Source organism: Penicillium bovifimosum, assembly GCF_028826915.1.
Source record: "Penicillium bovifimosum strain IBT 22155 chromosome Unknown utg000001l_segment0_segment0, whole genome shotgun sequence".
Taxonomy (NCBI): domain Eukaryota; kingdom Fungi; phylum Ascomycota; class Eurotiomycetes; order Eurotiales; family Aspergillaceae; genus Penicillium; species Penicillium bovifimosum.
This window is the reverse complement of record NW_026622710.1, coordinates 1859811-1875468: the sequence shown is the minus strand read 5'-3', so window position 1 is coordinate 1875468 and position 15658 is coordinate 1859811. Positions and strand designations below refer to the sequence as shown.

Genomic DNA, 15658 nt, shown 5'->3' with positions numbered 1-15658 from the left:
CGATTGAATCTGTTTTAAGTGTTTCTCTTGCGACTGATTGTCATTTCCTTCCCTTCACAATGCTAGTTACCTCCCCAAATGCTAGCATGGAAACAGAAACATTCATCACTGTGGGAGCAGCCCTCCTGCTGCTTCTCTCGCTACGATGGATCGTATATCAACGTTTCCCGCTATTGGTATTACCGCGTACCTCTTTTTCAGCTCTGTTCAAGTCAGCGATTGACATTCCCCCCGAGGTCCTCTCTCGACAAATCATTGACACGTCAAAGAAAGGCCCTGTGGTACGGATTGGGACTAATGAGGTTGTCATCACCGATAACTCACTAGTCAGGTCACTCTATGCGAGTTTCTCAAAATGGCCAGAGTGGTATGAAAGTCCTGAGGATAAGCTATTCTATGGGTATGTACAATTTTACATAGGGCCAGCATGCCTGGTTCAACGCTAATACGAAATGCAGGCAATTGTCACTTTTCGGGATGACACACCCGAAGGAACATAGTGCGCGACGACGGATTCTCAGCAACGTATTTTCAAAGTCTCTAAGAAACTCTCCACATGTCAAGAATGTGACTCGTGAGATCTTGTTAGGCCGAATGATACGGGAAGCGGAAATCCCTTCTGGTTCCTCCGTGGTTCGAAATGTACGACCTGTGCATGAAGCCTTTGATATGGATTTCTTGACTGCATTTGCCTTTACACCTACATTCTCCACTAATTTCTTGAATGATAGCGATGAGTTCAACCAGTTCTGTTCATGGGTTCGAGAGCTCCGAGGTGGCTCTCCAGATGCTGGGAAAAGCGCCAAATGCAATCTGGAGAACTGGTGTCTAGAGATGTGTCGTGCATATCGGGCTGCAAGTCTGTTACCCACACATCAGACAATTAGCCACTGCACTGCGGAGGCTCTGTATAGTGCTGGATTACAAGAGAGAGAGGTTGCGGCGGAAATTCTGGACCACTTGAGTAAGAACATAATTCGGGCCTCTATTGGCAACGCTAACCGATGCTACAGTAACGGCAAAGAAGAATCTGGCTGTCGTGCATACGTACAGTGTCTATATGCTTTCTATCTACACTGACGTTCAAGAGCGGATTCGAGAAGAGTTGAGATCCCTTTCCCTCGATACGCTTTCTATCGATGGTCTTGATTCACTGCCATTCTTCAATGCCGTTGTGTCTGAAATTATGAGAACACACACGGAAGTCAAAGCATTAACACCCCGCCAAGTGCCGGACGCGGGTTATTTGATCCCTCAGCATATCACAGGACAATCCACCTTCCTTCCAGCTGGTACTGTTGTGAGCTCGACACGAGAGGCTTTGCATTCGAATGCAGATATCTTCCCTCAGCCATTATGTTTCTGGCCCGAAAGATGGATGGGAAGCAGCGAATCAGTAAACCACAAGTTGGCTGGCAAAATTCAGCCCCAGGAGCTGAGGAATCACTTGTGGTATTTTGGAAGTGGGACATACGGATGTGTCGCGCGAGAATATGCTCTTTATGGTGAGATGGGCCAAGCTTTCGTGGTTTTGCATGGTGGGTGCTGACGTTCTAGAAATCAAAATGCTCCTCGCAGCAACCTACATGGAATTTTCAACTATCGTTGTCGACTGCCCAAAGGGTATTGTATATGACGAGTACGTCCATTGTCAAGCCCATTTATATCTCATCATACTAAGAACTGATATCTACAGGCGACAGGTACTCTTTCCACCCGCGGAGGTTCCCGTGCGATTCCAAAAAGTGGTCTGAATCACGAAAAATTACAGTTGGGTACGGTCGGAACGTAATGGTGCAGCTTGGAATCGTACCTGAAACCGTGGGTATTAGCAGATGTACAGGCCCACATTTCCCGGCGTTCCAGGCACAGTACTGTATTTTTCACTGTCATCGTGGATACCGCCCGCCTCAGGTGCTGCCACTTATAAATGTCCCCTCAGCCTGTATTCTCAGATCTCATAAAAAATCTACAATTGACAATTTCTTGGTACAATCTGTTTGCAAGATGACGTCGCAAGGAGGCTCCGAAGATGAGAGAGAGCCACTCCTCACCAAGCCCTCCAGCCCCAATGAAAATCAATCTGCGCTCGGATCATTATGGCTTCAATTCCGGAAACCATCTGTATGTTAAGCGGAATCGATTCGATGGAAAATGTGTCTAGTGGAAGTCTCCAAATTCTAACATTCGTGTCAGGTTACTTGGCTACTGCCTATGTATACTTTGTATTCAATCACCGCTGGCAGCTTGATCATTCCGGAATTCAATGCCACGCTGGGACTGATTTGCCATCAGCGACATTCCCCAGACAACAGCAATTTTCAATTTGCCATGGAACAGTGTGACGGGAATACGGAAGTGCAATCTGACTTGTCGCAGTTCTACATCTATGGGCAAGTGATTTCTGGTATTCTGGGCGCCATTGCGGGCCCCAATCTCATGGGCTTCTCCGATAAGATTGGCCGCAAACCCATCCTAGTATTCAGTGTCCTAGGACCATTGATAGCTGACATCATCGTACTTGCTGCTTTGTATTATCCCGATGAAGTCGATGTGAAATATCTTCTCGTCGGATATGCCATGGATGGTCTCAGCGGTTCTATCATCACTGCGACCACTGCTGCGCAGGCTTACATATCGGACATCAGTACGTCAGAGAATCGCGCATCGAGCTTCAGCTACATCCAAGCAGCTTTTATGAGCGCCCTGGCACTCGGTCCAATGATAGCTGGTGGCTTGCTCAGTGTGTTTGATTCTCTGATCCATGCGTATTGGATCGCATTTGCTATCCATTTGTCGCTGATAGTGCTTTTTGCTCTGGTGTTGCCTGAATCTCTCCAGTCGACAACAGAGTCTCAAAATACCGAGGAAAACACAAAACCCCGGAGCAAACCAGAGGCTGAGCCGGGTTTCTTCGAGGTTATCTCTTCTGCTCGCACTCTCATTCCATCGGATAGATCGTCCCGAGTGAACATGTTGGTTCTCGCGATCACAGAGGCAGCCGTATTCGGAGTTAGTATGGGACTCACCCCCTTGCAACTGGCCTATTCTGCATATATGTTCCATTGGAGATCATCTGCCCAAAGCGCATTCCTTACCGGCGTCAATCTTTGGAGTATATTGGTTCTTGTCGCCATCGCCCCGCTTTTCATGTCATTCATTAAAAGGCGCCAACAACCTGGGGGCCATCCTGAAGGTCAGCCCCAATCCGCCTTTGGTCCTGGGGAGCTGGGCGGAATACGTACCTATCTTTTCTTGCAAACTGTGGGATATATCACCATCGCAGCTTTCGACTCCCCTCTCGGCGTCATTGCTGGCTCGCTCATTGCAGGGACTGGTGCTCCCCTTTCACCTGTAATGACGTCTTGCTTGACTGGTATGGTTTCAGAGGAGCGCCAGGGAGTGCTTCTGGGTGCAGTCAACTTCCTGCACGCAATTTTCCGAATCCTTATGCCAACTGCAATGAACTATGTATATGGTTCCACAGTTGCGACGCAGCCTTATACTCTCTTTGGTCTCCTAGGAGTTCTCACCGGAATTTTCCTAGTTGCCAGTATGTTTATCGGACGCAAGAGTGAGTCAACTGGCCAATCTTCCTTTTCCCTCAGTTATCTAACCACCCTGTGAATTATAGGCCTCGCTCCTCCGAGGGCCCAGTCAACCAAGTAGTAGGCTTACTTGGTATTTTCAAGATCAGAATAGTCGGTTATAGTCCCCGCGCACAGCTGCTTAGATGGGAGGAATAGCTTTCAAGAAAGGAAGTTCGACCTGGAGTCCTGACAATAGAATCAAGCATATTGAGCATATTGCTTGATAACTGTTTCTCTGTGTATTCTCAAGGCCTGTAAATTAACTTCCAAATGTAAATAATACGGTAATAAATAGTAGCTTTGCCATGTTGACAATTCGGGGCGGTCGCAGCAACACACATAAATATTCAACCCTCTCCCGCGAACGATCGGTTTCCAGAGTCCGCATCGTCAACTGCCGACCTAGTTTTGATCTGTTCATACATCTTCGTCTACCATGTCTACGGAATATCAATTGACGAAGGGGGTCCGCTACCTGTCCTCTGATACTTCGACTACGTATCACACCGTCGACATCTGCGAAGTAAATACATCCCTCAAAGATGCAGTTCCCCGCTTCTGGATAATGTGAGTAAATCATACCCTTCAACGAAGCAAGGACTGACAATATGCCAGCTACATTCATGGAGGGGGCTGGAGCGACCCCAATATACAAGCCAACAGTTTCCGCGATATACGCGACGGGCTGTTGAGAGAAAAGCGTATTCTGGCCCACGTTGCTGGCATTGCCGCCGTCAACTACCGTTTGTCTGGGGCCCCTTCAGAGGGGCGCAACGCGCGACACCCAGACCATCTCGAGGACGTGCAGCACGCTATCAAGTTCTTGGATTCGAAATATGAATTTGGGGATCGGTATATTCTTGTCGGACACAGTGCAGGAGCCACGCTGGCTTTTCAATTTGCCATGGAGCAGCCTTCGTCAGCTCTAAAGAAGCCGCTGGCTATCTTAGGGGCTAGTGGGATTTACGACCTTCGAAAGCTCCTCAACTCCATATGGCCGGTGGTTGAGTACAGGGAAGAGTACGTGCATATGTTGGAAAGCGCCTTTGGGGCAGGGGGATTTACTTATGGGGAATACAATGAAGATTCTGACGGGTGCGGTTGGGATCTTGCATCCCCTGCCAAAGCAACGACATATGGATCATCGTGGCCCAATGCACAAATTGCAATGTTAGTGCATTCTTCTTCTGATGAGCTCGTTCCATTGGAGCAGTCCACTCAGTTTGCAACCGTTTTGGAATCTTCTCTTGCCCCTGGGGCAGTATGTCATACTCGGTTCAACTTGGCTGGCTCACATGATGATATATGGAGAAAGCCGGAAGAGATGGTTCGGCTCATTTTGGAAGCGGTCATGATGCTGGTCGGAAGATCATCTAGTTAGGAGAGAGACATGCCCCCGAAACACACCTCCACTGTTCTAAAGGATCGGAACACTCAGATGTAGAATGAAATTTAATAGAAGACAAATGATATTTATATTGTGCATGGAGTCTACTTTCGCATAGACTTCCACTCTTCTACAATTCCACGGTATGCTTTTGGCGTATAGACACTTGTCAACTCGGTGACAAAACCACCACCCATCCGATACGGAGAGAGTCCCAGATCTCGGAGCAGCATGTCATTGTACTGGAATACTGTGTCAGTGTATGGCTGAAAAGTCAGTAGGGCATGAAACTCACATTGAGGGTATCCACACCAGGGCCAACCCCAGTCAAGCCCCCCCAGACGACATCTTCCGAGATATCTCTATCTATGTCAGATCGAGACATCCCGTTGATGCTTAGCGCGTCATGGCACTTCTCGACTCTTTTATCATCAAGACCACCAGTCAAAAATGCAGCCGCCCACAGCGCCTGAACTTCCGCCACAACAGCAGTGGTAGCGGTTAGAACAAAGCCCAGCGCAACGAAAGATCGGTCGCCTTCTTCAATAAGTTCCGGAGAAGCCATGCGACGGAATAGTCGATATGGGCTGAATTCGAAATCATCTGTCGGTGCCGTGGTATTGGCGACCACATCTTTTGGTGGTCTACTGTTGGGCCCAAAGACCCGCCTGATGCGAGATGTTGATACGGAATCAATCTTATCCCAGTATTTAATTAGCTTTTTAATCTCCGGGTCAACTTTGACATCTTGGTCGCCATGCGTGCTGGAAAGGGCAGTAGGAACTGGACATGAGAGTCCCAATTGAAGGATAAGTGATGGAGGGTTGAACTCTATGGGAACAGTGGGCTTCCATCCAGTGGCTTGGATAAGAAGGTCTGTCAACGGAAGATCTGTGCCATCGGCTAGAGTGATGATGACTCCTTCTTTTGAAGACGTATCTCCAGAGACCGACTCAATTGCAGAACGGTGAATGTGCACATTCGGTGCGCGAACAGCATCCCAGAAGCCACGCTGGTTGGCAATTCCCAGCGGCGCACCACAATAAATTACACTTGACTTATCAGCAATGAAATATGGAAAGACGAGCAAATTTGATGAACATACCTATTTGTTGGACGAAGCTGCCCCATCTTTCCGCCATCCTGGGGACTGTCATACCCAGCGAAATCACCCCACGACTTATCAAGTGCCTTCCAGAACCTTCGTACGAAATAGCGCCCGATAGGATTTCCATGAAGTACACGGGCAAGCCACGAGCCCTCCACGGTGAGTTTCCAACCCAAGAAATTGGAGGAGCGACGAAGTGTCAGACGTTTTGGCACCAATGGTGTACACGGGCTTAGGACGCCCACAAACCGAGTACTGGCCACTTTGTCACTGGCTATACTCTGACCATTGGGCATATTCGACCGAGGCGGCGACATCCAAGCGGGGCCAGACCCACCATCGCGTATAATCCAGTGCACCTCTACCGGATCAATTGGACCAGTCGCATCCAGTCCTCTCAAATGGAAACTAGGATCCTTTTGGTGAAGTGTTGCAAACATGTGGACAAGGTCAAAAGAGGATTTTGCACCGCCGTAAATTGCAACCCGCCGGGGCACACGACTAGGTTCCGTGAGAGTTTTCTGTGAACTCGCCTCATCGGAGTGAGCATCTTGTCCCGGTATTGGCTGGTAACCCAGGTTATCACGGCACCATTGACCGACTTCTTTGGCATGAATCACGTGCTCTGCCGAGGCGGGTGGTTGGCCAGTTGCCGGAGCGAAATTCAATATATTTGGCACGGACGTCAGTCCTGGGGACAAGATGAGTTTGTCACAGAGAATAGTTATAGACCTTGTCTGCGATGGTTGTTCTGGGTGAATGTCTATTCCCAACTCCCATTCCTTAGTTGGCAGGCGGCTGATTTTCTTGACCTATTTATCGTTCAATCGTTAGACTGTGGTTGTTTTAATCTCCCTGGGGTGACTGACCTGCCAATTGAATCGCATATACTGGGGTAGGTTCCATTTGCGACTCCAAACCGTGAGGTATCGACTCAGCTTCCACCCTGGGATGAAGCGATCCTCGGGCTGGGTATCTTGATATGGCGGCTCTTCATCTTCGAGCCCCTCCATGGCCTCGGACAAAGACATATCGCTGAACTCGTATAGGCCCTCGGAGTTTTGGCTCAGCAGATTTGGATAAAGTCGCTCCTCCGCCCATGTTCCCCCGAGGCTTGATCCAGATTCCAGGAGAAGAAGATCGGTGTCGTCATGCGCTGACTGGGCATCTCTGGGCCTTTGGAAGGATTCGGGTATATCTTCGGTTGTTTCGGATTGCTGGGAGTTATTTGGATAATTAGGGCCCGTTACTTGGAGGTAGGTTTTGGCTGCGATCAGGCCGTATAGTCCTGCAATAGAGAAATGGTCAGACAAATAACCAACGTAGCTCGAGGGAAAGTGATATTTCATACCAGCACCAACAATGACCACACGCGGCATGTTGAAAGGCTAAAGGTGTAGCCTGTGTGAATGTCCGAACCGATTGACCGCGATGGTGAGAAAAACAGGCACTGGAGCTTCCAATGAGAAAGGAGACAGGACCTAAAGCTACTCATAGCTCCCCATGTCAAGTACCTCGGGAGCTTGCTTGGTACGAAGAGTTGAAAATTTCCAGCGTAAATTATACAAAGGTGCAGCAGCGACCCACGTTGCATACAGTGCGGAACAGATCTCGTAAATTATTGTTTTAAACCCACTGGTACGTCTTTACCTTACAGCAAATACAGAACCTCATAATACACGGGATGTGACCGGGCAATACGTCGGTACGGATCTCGGTACGGAGTACAAATCTTGGTACAGATCTTGGAAGCTTGGAACACAGCGCGGGTCACCTGGGATTTCCCGGCGGCCCCACTCGTTATTACCCGATTGTGACACAGTACCTGATCTACTGTGTCTGGGTGCTGTCAGACGCAGGGGCTGGCTAAATGGTTGAGGTACAGTAACAGACTCCAGTCGTCTCGTGGGCCCTGTATGTGATTGTGAGGTACGCACGCACGGTGCCAAGATCCACATGCACATGTGGCGTTTCCGAAGCCAGCTGAATCGAGATTAAGGTTCGATTTTAAAATTGGGGAAATCTTGGAAGCTATGTGGAGCACTAGTCACTAGCTTCATCTTGTAGTGGGGAAGATGGTTGCCCCACTACGGGCTGACATCACCTGCCCTTGCAAGGTTTTCTTCCCTTTTTCAAGTCACCAAACTCAGGTGCTCAGTACACCATGATAAGAGCGAATTGGTTATAGATAGAGAAAAACACAGTCCAATTGCTAGTTTTGCAGGTGCTGAATCGACCTGTATGCCTTCAGAGCGAAGGTACTGCCTTCGAGCGTTCCCCACTTCAATAAATCATGCAGGATGTGTAGGTACGTGTCAAGTGTTTTAAACTTTTGACTTTTGCTGCGTGGCCTGCCCCTCGTGTCGTGTAACCTTGGTTAAATTATGGAGTAGATCTGAGCTTAGATCCCGAGCTTTTCCATGGTTGCATATCCATTTGTCATGCACCTCCAACCTACGGAGTAGGCATCTCAACAATCCATGATTTTTTGCGTGCCCCCACATCTTGTGATGATCAATGCATTGTGTTTTGTAACCAACTTGACTACCTCGTGGGTTAGGTGTGTGTGTTGAGTGGATGCGAGAGAGCAACCGCGGAAAACAGGATGTTCAGGTACAGCTAATGGTGTTTACGGTGATCATAGCTTTGTCTATGGCGAGTAGGTTTTCGTCTCTGGGCATCGACGACAACGTACTGCATACTACGTTCTGACGTTGAGATAGATGTCTTATTTCTCACAACCACAATAAGATGCCACAATGTTAGATTCATATGGTCCGAGAATGTAGAAACTCGGAGTTCAAGCTAATTCGTGCTCATCTGGTGTAGATAAACCGCCCTTCATTAACAGTTGCACAAGTGTGTCCTGGACTTCTCCCCCATAGATCTCGCCAATGATATCCAATGGACTCACAACACCTGAGCCCTCTTTGCTATCGCTAGAGGGAGAGCAAGGTTGCTGAATCTTGAGACCAGGGTCATGAAGAAACAGGGTAGATCGCCCTTGATCCTCACTAGTAAAGATTCGTGGTGAGGGAAACACGCCAACCAGGAGGGGATCAAGGTCATGCTGTCGCTCTTTGAAGCGCTTGAGGAGCTTTTCTGCGCGGTCAAAGATCCTCCATTCGGCGATATCATCGACCTGAATCAGCAGAGGGCGAGCAGTCCCCTCGTCGTTCACATGCCCGGTTTTCGTACTTGTCTGATTCAATGCCGGATACATCACCTCAAAGACATAGGCCATTATTGAAAGACTGCGAAGATCCTTCGGCCTTTGACTCTCGCCAACAATATCCAAAAATTCTCGCCATGCCGCCTGATAGGGACCGATCCACTCAAGCACAAACAGCATGTCATCCACAGTCGGTAATTCCCTTCGGTCGAGGATGCAAAGACGCAAAAACTGAACCACAGCGGTAGTGCCGTTGGTAACTTCTACCTGAACATCACCGCCCCGTCGACGTACTTCCTGAGTAATGGTGTCTTTCATCAAAGTTGCGACCTGCCGATGCCGGCGATCAACCAGACTGAACCACTCTCGTACGTACTCCCAGCTCACAAGTCCTGCTTGAAGAAGCTCCAATGGGTAGCTGTAATACTGCAGACGAGGAACATCTAGTCTGACGACAATTGGGCGGGAACCAGCTGTGCCCCCTGTGCAAGCAGTGACGGCCAGGCCTGCAATAGTCATTGCCATCCGCGTGCATGTTTCAAGTTCGTAGAAAGTCGAAACCTGACTGTAAGGCAATGGCGGAATGGCTGTCTCTGCAGTGCCGTCCGGAGTGGATAGTCCTTTGGTGGGAATGAATCCCAGGAGCTGAGACGAGAACAGGCATATGCCTGTGCTGATCGTGATGGGACGAGAAAGGCCATTCGCGGAGTCCTTCAAGTCATTTGCTTTGATATTCGATGAGCGGCAGTTGACAAATTGGTCCACAGGAGGGCCGGTTGGTGTCTGCACTTTGATTTGGGCGAACGTAGTGTTCACTACATCCGCCTTGGAGTTTGGAGGTGGCTCCAGTCGCTCTATCAAAGCACACTTCTTTTCGTGAAAGAGAACAGGGGAGCCTTTGCTCTCTCGAGCCTCTGTTTTTGATGCTCTAGGTGGAGATAGCAGATCGTGAATCTTTGAGTAGGCTTGAATCACTCGGGCGTACTGTTTGCCAGGGGATTGCTTCTTCCCTTCGTCTGCAAGATCTCGAAGATAGGAATACCCCAAGACGTCTGGGATCAATGTGTTGCCATCCAGCTCATGGTATGTCACACTAGATTGATATTGGTGTTGCCTGAGGACGGCTACCCGTGTGGAGGGATTTGAACCAGAGATTGGTTGGCTAGTGGCATCATCGTGAAGACACGCCTCAACCTCAAGGGTACGTTCCACGGTACCAGCCATTTGTGAAAGACCAAGAGCAATCTGAGGACTTGAATTTCGCTAACGTGCTCAGAGTAGAAGATCTCGCGAGTGCAGAATTTGGCTGTCTGGACGTAGAGGCGCTAGACACACTTCCGATTCGAGGTTCAAAGTACGGTATAAACATAAGGTATTGACAATTTTTACCCCAAGCTGGGACGTGCACGCTTCAGCGTCAAACAATCTATTGCGATGATCCGATACCCGATACTACGGGCCCTAGGACTTGCCTGCAGGAAGACATTTTCAAGATACACGAGCTTCGGTTACGCTATTGCATTGGATGAATTACCCAAACATTGGGCTCCACATACGAACCAATCTTGGAGACGGGGTCATATCGGACAGGAACTAGGGCACGGGGAACAGGAACCTCGACATGCCCCTCTGTGAAGGTCGCCGTCCTCGACTCGGCTAAGGCAGCCAAATCACATCCAGTCCAGGTCTTCCATTGATCGGCGTGCGCGGCAATCGTCATACTGCGGGGAGCAATCCGAACAATTCGGCCGCCATAGGTGAGGTGTTTCCTCAGCCATGGATCATACGGGATATGATCATCGGGACGTGCGCGATCTTCAAGATTCCAATGAACGTACTCCTCCATAGGCACCAGTGGGTGTTCGCTCTTCCTGGTGGGCCGCAATGGGACAACCAAGGCTTCAAAGTGGGCCTGGCTGGCGAGCGCTCTCAAAACATGGATGAGACTATCAGCCAGCCTCTGCTGGCGGTGGGAGGGTGCCACGGTAATACCAAGTGCCGAAAGCAAATTGGGAGCCTCTTTGTGACCGGTATGATAGGCCTCAATTCCAGCCTGCAGAATGGCTTCCCAGCCACCATCGGGCAAATCGTTGAGTGGACAGTATACCGGAATTGAATTCCCACAGGCAACCACCGACTCGTGTTTATTCTCCACATCTTTGTGGAGAACCATGAGCTGGTAAGACGCAAAGAACGGGATGTCTGTCAACTGTGACCAGTACTTTTCTGAAACAGGTGTCGATGTGATGAATTGGGGCCATAGAGTGCTCATTGGATGTTCGGGATCAAACAGGGTCTCGTACATGTCTGGCCGAGACGCTGCAGATTGGAGGGAGTAGCCTGGAGGGAAATTGATCCCCAGGGATTGTAGATCCACGCCTGCCATTGCTGGTGGTATGATAGAAGCCAAGCGATAGCAATCAAGGCAAATTGTCCGTTAAGCAGGAGTCACAAGAGGCCTTTGTGATGCTCTGTTTGGGTCCCTGAAGCGGTACGTATAAATGAAAACAGCAACAGGACAGTCGTGATGGACAAACTGGTCCAGATTGCTCAGATCGGCACTCATCCGGAGAGTCGGAGACTCATCTGCCTGTCCATCTCACCAGATTTCCTCTATTGATGATGTGATGATGTCATTGGTCCAGGGGTACTTCCGGTGCGTTGGCGGCAGCGGAGTTGTTCGGTACGGTGTACCTGAAAGCTTCAGATTTAGTGTAGGCGCTTGGACGTGATGGAGTATGTGATCTGTCTTTCCTTGTGGGGTCATTCAAAAGGCCGAGCTATGGCCCGTGTCTCCACCTTGGTATTTACATACCAGATGGTAAAGGGGACGGTACATGTACCGCTGAATCTGACGGTAAGTTCGCTGGCGTAAGTCAGTACTATGTAACAACTGTAATTTTTAGGGCTCCATTACGTCTTGGTCGATTTGACCCCTCGTATTAACACGGACCTGACCAGGCCCATGGCGAGCTGAGCGGTGTGTCAAGAGGGGGGTGCAGACCTGTAGCTACGGACTCACGGAGTATCTTCGCGGAGGTGGGCACGGGCGCGCTTGCCTTATCTCTTATCAGGTCACTCAATGAATACCTCCCCTGATCGTTCTAGCCTGATTAGGTAGTTAGTTACGGTGTCATGGTTGATGAAAGTTGCCGACCAAAAGCCATATCAAACCCTATCCACCATTGACCATTCCACCATGATTGCTTTACTGTTTGCAGCCGGGTGAATATTCATATGCGAGCCAATGAGTTGGTGGGGTCCTGATTCCAGTGGACAGGTTGCACAGTAATGGCTGCCCGGGTCCCATAAATTGCCATTGTATATCTCTAAATGCTCAAACGCCCGAGGTAGAAATGCGAAGGAAGAACGCTCATCAACGGAAGTCTAAAAGACTAAACATCTGTTGGCAACAAAGGCTGCTCGGTTTCGTCCAAATTGCGTGACTGTATCCGAATGGAGGACAGCGCCAACAAAACCGCGAAAAAGAATAGTCCTGCCGCAATGTATGGCATACCCAGCCAGCCTGATCCTAGCTCAAATCCAACCTGCATTAACCGGGCAAACAACGGACCGCCAACAAGCCCACCAATTGATTTGGCCGTCGCTGCCACTAAATGTAGCGATACAATCTGATGCGGCTGCACCAGGGAGGTTGCGAAACTGGTCACCACTGTGTCAAACCCGGATCCCAATGATAAGAACGCCAATGCCAGCATAAATAAAACTGGAGTTGCCGCAGTAGCAATGGAGAAATATCCGAAGACATTGAGGAGACCACCGGCCTGGCAAAGTCGTTTGTCTTGGGCTGTGACGCTGCCGCGACCAATCCGCCGGATAGCAGCTGAGGCTGCCGGGGTCAGAACGAGATAAGTTATCAGACTCGAGGCCTCACGGATCATGAGGACCAAGCTTGACAGTGAGTAAGACCATCCATATCTCGTAGAGGAGTACTGTAGCAAAAAGTTGCTCGAGGATTTCGTGATACTAGCAACCAAATTCACAATTATGATTGGTACCATGTTTGGGTTCTGAACAACGAATTTTGCAGAGAGGGCAAACTTTTGTATTAAATTGCCCTTCTTTTCCGTGATACTTCTCCGAGTCCTGTTATCATCGGGTTCTTGCGGTTCTGCATAGCCGAGAGTTTCGGGGAGCAAAAATGATAGGACCTGGGCAGCGGATAGAATCACAAGACTGAGCATGAATGGAGTCCAGGGAGATCCCAATGCCACTACGGCTGCACTGGTAGGTGCGGCAAGTATTTTGGCGACAATAAACACTGAATGTAAGCGGAGCAGGGCCACCGCGCTGAGGATGAGTAATGTCAGCAACGTAACAGTGTCGCTATCAAAACCCCATATCACAGCGCGGTATCAATGAAAACTGACCGATCGCGTTCTTCGAAGACATCCATCACCATCACAGCCATGATGGAATCGATCACGGGCTCCCCACCCCCAATGGACCGCAACAGACCTGATAACCAGACAAGACGCAGCGGCAAGACGTCTGACCATATACCTACAAGATTTGAGTCATACCGTTAGCCCTGGATATTGGATATATGCTACTCAATATGCCAAAAACCGAGTGCAACTCACACACTACACGGGTCCAGACTTCACTGAGGAGCATCCCCAATGTGCAGAGTTGCAAACAAGGCTTTCGTCCCACCCGATCGGCAAGTGTGCCATATAATACAGATAGTAAGATGCCTGCTCGAAATTTGTATCAATGAATTGTTCGCTTGACGATTACTTGAGACTGAACCTACTCGGAAGCGCCTCGAATGTTGTTTTCCATCCATTTATGCGAGCGAGCTCAGTCTGAACCAGGGCACCTCGACATGAATCGTCGTCTCCTGGATGCAGATTCAACGCGTTGTCCAAATGTATTTTGCGGCATATGATGTCCTCAAAGATTTTGATCTGAGGTGGCACCGATAAGAATATTGCGAAATTCATGAAGAAGATCAGAAGTGCATTCAGTGCCATGACTTCCCATTGCTTTTTAGCCTTATCCATGGCCGTTGGTCTCCTGTCTGTCATTTTGGGCGACGCTGAGGGGTCCGTCCGAGGAAAAAGTAAGAAGAAACATTTCAGGAATGGGAGAATGTCTGGACGCGTCCGGTAACTGCGCTTGAGTAATATTCCCACGTGCCCTGAGGGGTTGGAATGCACAGATCATTTGTGCGCATGATTCTATCTCCGCCGCATCAAAACACATGAACAAATCATATGAGCCCCTCGCGGTCGCTATGCCTAATCCAGGCACCGTTAGTGACGCACGCCCAACGGTCCGATGCAAGGTCGCTTAAGCTTTCGACCTCCAGCCAATGAAAATGAAACGGAGGATAGTTAACCCCTAGATAGCCTATGGGAGGGGACCGCGTGCCCGTTTCAACGTTTCATGTTGCAGCAGCCTGCAGATTGAACAAGGCGGTGTGCCGAAATTGTTTTCATGCAACTGCAAGTATATTCCATTCCAGGCCTCCGAGTCTACGGAGTACACGTACGGTCATACATATCTTGTGCTAAGACTAAACCACGTCTCACACACTATCAATCATTCAATGATGGAACGTCGCCTCGGCAATTGATCCTAAGAATAGTAACGCTTCTCAACACTGTCTCGCTCTTATGGTCAATCCAGCCGCCATATTTGGCATGTGGCTTGAGCCAAACCATTCGTCATCCGGGCGGCTCACAGGCTGAATCTCGTAGTTCATCACGATAAAGGCCATCAGCAATTTCAGATGCTGCGATGCAAAGAATCTTCCAGGGCTGAGATGCAGCTGTTAGTATTGCTTAACCCACGATTGTGACAGGTGACTCACCATGCATGTTTGCCTGCACCAAAGGCAAGGAAGTAATCGCTAGTTGTCTGGATGCTTGCCTTCCTAGCTTGAGACCCATCATCGCCTTGGTAGAAGCGACGTGCATCAAACTCCTCTGGCTGAGGATAGAGATCTGGATCGTGGTGGATCTGCCAAATCGGTATAGCACTGACCGTACCCTGCTTGAGATTCACGCCATTCTTGAAGCGATACCCCGCAGGGTCCACAATCATTCGCTTGCACTCCAGATTGGTGTCAGTATTGTACCGCAGGCTCTCCTTGAGGAAACTTTCAATCAAATTCATCTGCGCTGTGTGACTTTTATTCCATCGCATCCATCGGGCGCCCTGACCCTGATAATGCTTTTTGGACTCGGTAGCCTCCTCGGACTCATCGGAAGCAAAGACTTTCTCGACTTCCTCGCGCATGGCAGCCCAATACCCAAGTCCCTGGGACTCACAGTGTACCAATGACCAGATAGCGTGGGTGAAAGCAACTGAGGACGTTCGGTTGCCAACAAAGTTCAGCGCTAAAAGCCTTGTGACTAGCATTTTGGGATCCA

The 15658-nt window shown here is 49.3% G+C and overlaps 8 protein-coding genes across 8 annotated transcripts; 3 read left to right on the top strand and 5 right to left on the bottom strand.

Annotated features, from left to right (window-relative positions):
* Positions 1-59: 59 nt before the first annotated feature.
* Positions 60-1754, top strand: N7515_000711 (uncharacterized protein; the record flags this gene model as incomplete). The annotated part of the gene is made up of 5 exons (XM_056661455.1): positions 60-400; positions 459-964; positions 1014-1505; positions 1558-1639; positions 1697-1754. The coding sequence occupies 5 exons, from the start codon at positions 60-62 to the stop codon at positions 1752-1754; spliced, it is 1479 nt and encodes a 492-aa protein (XP_056526621.1).
* A 253-nt stretch (positions 1755-2007) lies between these two features.
* N7515_000710 (uncharacterized protein) lies at positions 2008-3669 on the top strand (the record flags this gene model as incomplete). Its single annotated transcript, XM_056661454.1, has 3 exons — positions 2008-2124; positions 2197-3574; positions 3635-3669. 3 exons carry the CDS (start codon positions 2008-2010, stop codon positions 3667-3669), a joined length of 1530 nt encoding a protein of 509 aa, XP_056526620.1.
* A 357-nt stretch (positions 3670-4026) lies between these two features.
* Positions 4027-4971, top strand: N7515_000709 (alpha/beta hydrolase; the record flags this gene model as incomplete). Its single annotated transcript, XM_056661453.1, has 2 exons — positions 4027-4157; positions 4206-4971. The coding sequence occupies 2 exons, from the start codon at positions 4027-4029 to the stop codon at positions 4969-4971; spliced, it is 897 nt and encodes a 298-aa protein (XP_056526619.1).
* A 110-nt stretch (positions 4972-5081) lies between these two features.
* N7515_000708 (uncharacterized protein) lies at positions 5082-7464 on the bottom strand (the record flags this gene model as incomplete). Its single annotated transcript, XM_056661452.1, has 5 exons — positions 5082-5219; positions 5273-6029; positions 6083-6897; positions 6955-7373; positions 7437-7464. 5 exons carry the CDS (start codon positions 7462-7464, stop codon positions 5082-5084), a joined length of 2157 nt encoding a protein of 718 aa, XP_056526618.1.
* Positions 7465-8885: 1421 nt separating this feature from the next.
* On the bottom strand, positions 8886-10481 carry N7515_000707 (uncharacterized protein; the record flags this gene model as incomplete). The annotated part of the gene is made up of 1 exon (XM_056661451.1): positions 8886-10481. One exon carries the CDS (start codon positions 10479-10481, stop codon positions 8886-8888), a length of 1596 nt encoding a protein of 531 aa, XP_056526617.1.
* Positions 10482-10770: 289 nt separating this feature from the next.
* On the bottom strand, positions 10771-11643 carry N7515_000706 (uncharacterized protein; the record flags this gene model as incomplete). The annotated part of the gene is made up of 1 exon (XM_056661450.1): positions 10771-11643. One exon carries the CDS (start codon positions 11641-11643, stop codon positions 10771-10773), a length of 873 nt encoding a protein of 290 aa, XP_056526616.1.
* Positions 11644-12652: 1009 nt separating this feature from the next.
* Positions 12653-14308, bottom strand: N7515_000705 (uncharacterized protein; the record flags this gene model as incomplete). The annotated part of the gene is made up of 3 exons (XM_056661449.1): positions 12653-13604; positions 13649-13781; positions 14035-14308. 3 exons carry the CDS (start codon positions 14306-14308, stop codon positions 12653-12655), a joined length of 1359 nt encoding a protein of 452 aa, XP_056526615.1.
* A 572-nt stretch (positions 14309-14880) lies between these two features.
* On the bottom strand, positions 14881-15647 carry N7515_000704 (cytochrome P450; the record flags this gene model as incomplete). The annotated part of the gene is made up of 2 exons (XM_056661448.1): positions 14881-15043; positions 15097-15647. The coding sequence occupies 2 exons, from the start codon at positions 15645-15647 to the stop codon at positions 14881-14883; spliced, it is 714 nt and encodes a 237-aa protein (XP_056526614.1).
* Positions 15648-15658: the final 11 nt, after the last annotated feature.